Source organism: Phalangium opilio, unplaced genomic scaffold, assembly GCF_054372755.1.
Source record: "Phalangium opilio isolate 3A_F unplaced genomic scaffold, DU_Popi_V2 ptg000094l_1, whole genome shotgun sequence".
In the NCBI taxonomy this organism is placed as follows: domain Eukaryota; kingdom Metazoa; phylum Arthropoda; class Arachnida; order Opiliones; family Phalangiidae; genus Phalangium; species Phalangium opilio.
In genome coordinates this window covers 485665-488324 of record NW_028324199.1, presented here as the reverse complement: position 1 = coordinate 488324, position 2660 = coordinate 485665, and the positions used below count along the sequence as shown (strand labels likewise).

Genomic DNA, 2660 nt, shown 5'->3' with positions numbered 1-2660 from the left:
GTGATAAAGTCATAAAATTTTTAACTATTATCAAACCACTTCCAGGCTTGGAGTATTGTATAACATAACATAAAATTTATCATTAGTGATATGAGAGATTTGTGGCCATTTAAACTGAAGTTTTTGAATTTGGTATAGGAATTTCCTTCCTTTCCGAGGTCTCTCGAAAACATAACGATTCAAATGGATGTCAAAAAAATCAATTTCAGCTTTTAGACAAATGATGTAACATTTCAGATTAATGCACACAGTGCTGACGACCACTATAAAGGTGGGACCACATTGATCGGAATAACTGTCGATTAAGACTGTATCTTTTTCGTAACAATGTCCGCACACCGTTATTGTCGGGCTTACGTGCATAAGCTGGGTTGCACCCGCATTTTCATCGTATAAATGCAACAAAGGCTTAATTTCATCGTCAATGTCAGAGTCAAATCCAACTTTAATATCATCTAAACTACCTAAGAAATTTTGATTTTTCCCGCCACTTCCATTTGTTTGTTGTAGGCACAACCAGCGTTGATGCCTTAGGGCCATTGTTTTGGGTACTGACTTAAAACACCTCCATTTTTTTCCTTTGAAATACGCGTGCTTACTTTCTAGCCTCATGCAAGAATGGTACCTTAAAGGTCCGTATTCTTTCATTTGTTTTGGAAAATGGACTAAGTAGTGCATTTTAGGTGTAACATTTGAATTTGGATAAAGTGTTTGAAAGTGGTCGTTGTGCGCGGCAATTAGACAATGAAGTGTTATAGGCGCACTTTCATTCGCGAGACTTGAAAAGCAGATCTGAGTGATTTGAGTTAATCGTAAAATATTTATCCAATGCGGATTTTCTTTAGGTATAAAATGACCTATGTACATAGGTAGAAGGAAAAGAAGTGTTTTCATGGCTGAAGCCGTTTGCTTCAGCTCACCTTTGCCTTTCAAATGACTTTCTTCAATCAAAGAGGGTTTTACTTCAACTTCATTTTTATGGTACTTAAATGACTGTATGGAAACGTTTAGCTCCTCTAATTTGAAAAACTTAACTTCGTAGATAAAATGAAAAAGCATTAACTTAATCTCATATTTAACTACACCCTCCAGTAACACATGCATTGGGTCGTGCAGTAAGTCTTTTGTTACTTAAAAATCTGGTATATTAGCAAAAGGGCTCATTTTATTTACTCCCCACATTTTAGACCAGTAAATTCTAGTTTTCTTCGAACATTGGGGCAACATAACTAAACGATCATTATGTTCAACTTCATCTCTTAAACGAAATGTGTCTGCTGAAATGGATTCTTTAATATCAGGTCTAGTGATTTCGCATGTTCTTCATAATTTGTAAGCGCTGCCAACACCCTCTTTGAATCCTCCAATTTCCTGTGCTGCTAAAGTGTCTCCGAGAACATAGGCTATTTTCCCTTTTATAAGTCTTTCAACTCCATTAAAATTTATCTTAACCCCAGCGCTAAGCGATTTAATGTCGTCGATGAAATCCTTCAGCAAAACCTCTAACCCAAATTTCTTTATATCTTTTTGTTTACCAACCGCGAGCAGTTGTATAGAAGTTAATTTCGATCGCAAAAATGGAGGTATGTTAAGAATTCGCCAGTAAAATACTGTCACTTTGTGAGTTTTCGCGTGCGCACCTATGGGGTTAGCAATTTCCAAGTCATCCAAATACAAGTCAAAAAGTAAATATAAAGCGTTATCTGTATTGTCCTCAGCTAAACAATTTTGTTTAATTTTCTCCCCACTAAATATGTCTGACATTGTACCATGATCGTTTTCAAAATTATTAATTAAAAACCGTTCAACCTCTGGCATAGTCAAAAGAATCTCGAGCGATTTCAGAAACGGGATATAATAAGCCAATACTGGTTTAACTTTACTACTAATAGCGTTGCAAATTTTAACTGCAACAGGTGCAACATAATTCATTTCAGACTGAAAAAACCTTTCTCTTTTGTAAGCCGTTTCTAGTCCATCGAATAGAGTTCTGCCTCTATTGTCAATATTTTCTGAGTTGTAAGTTTTTATCAGATCAGAAGTGGTCTCCATTATGTCATGAATCACTTCGTCTGACAATCCATGCTTCTCCTTTAATTTTAAAATATAAGTTGCTTCGATGAACTTTTGGACTGGCTTAGCAGTATTTCTAAAATCAGTAAAACTCTCAACTATATTCGCGTCATCATTCCCACTCGCGATATCGTCATTATCCGAAACATCAACTTGAAACGGGTGCTTGCGTGATTTGTGTGTATTAAATGAACTTGGATTTTTAAATACTGCACCACAGGTATTACAGCGAAATGATACTTTATCAGAATGTTTATGAAATCGCACGATATGTTTCAAGAGTAGTTTACTGTCCTTGGTGAAATAACTACAGAACTGGCACACTATGATGTCTTCACGATCCATAATACTTAAGAAACCTCACACGGTAGACTGCAACGAGCAAAATATACCACAACTACATTTTATCGATTGTTTATGGTTATATACTTCTGCTATTATTATTATTCTTGGAAATAAGGTCTTTCAAGGTTAAAATATCTTCTTCGGGCTTCTATGTGTGTAAAATTCAACCAAACCCGAAAAAGGGTGGAAACTTCAATAGAATTCCTGACACTCATTTTAAAGGGAGGGTAAAGACTGAACGA

General features: G+C 35.7%; 1 protein-coding gene across 1 annotated transcript; it reads right to left on the bottom strand.

Annotated features, from left to right (window-relative positions):
• Positions 1 to 1323: 1323 nt before the first annotated feature.
• LOC149637816 (uncharacterized) lies at positions 1324 to 2418 on the bottom strand. The gene has a single exon (XM_089850728.1). It carries the CDS (start codon positions 2416 to 2418, stop codon positions 1324 to 1326), a length of 1095 nt encoding a protein of 364 aa, XP_089706854.1.
• Between the last annotated feature and the right edge of the window lie 242 nt (positions 2419 to 2660).

What these genes read in the sequence shown, in the direction of transcription:
- LOC149637816 (XM_089850728.1), bottom strand. Translation starts at nt 2,418, where the DNA reads ATGGATCGTGAAGACATCATAGTGTGCCAGTTCTGTAGTTATTTCACC.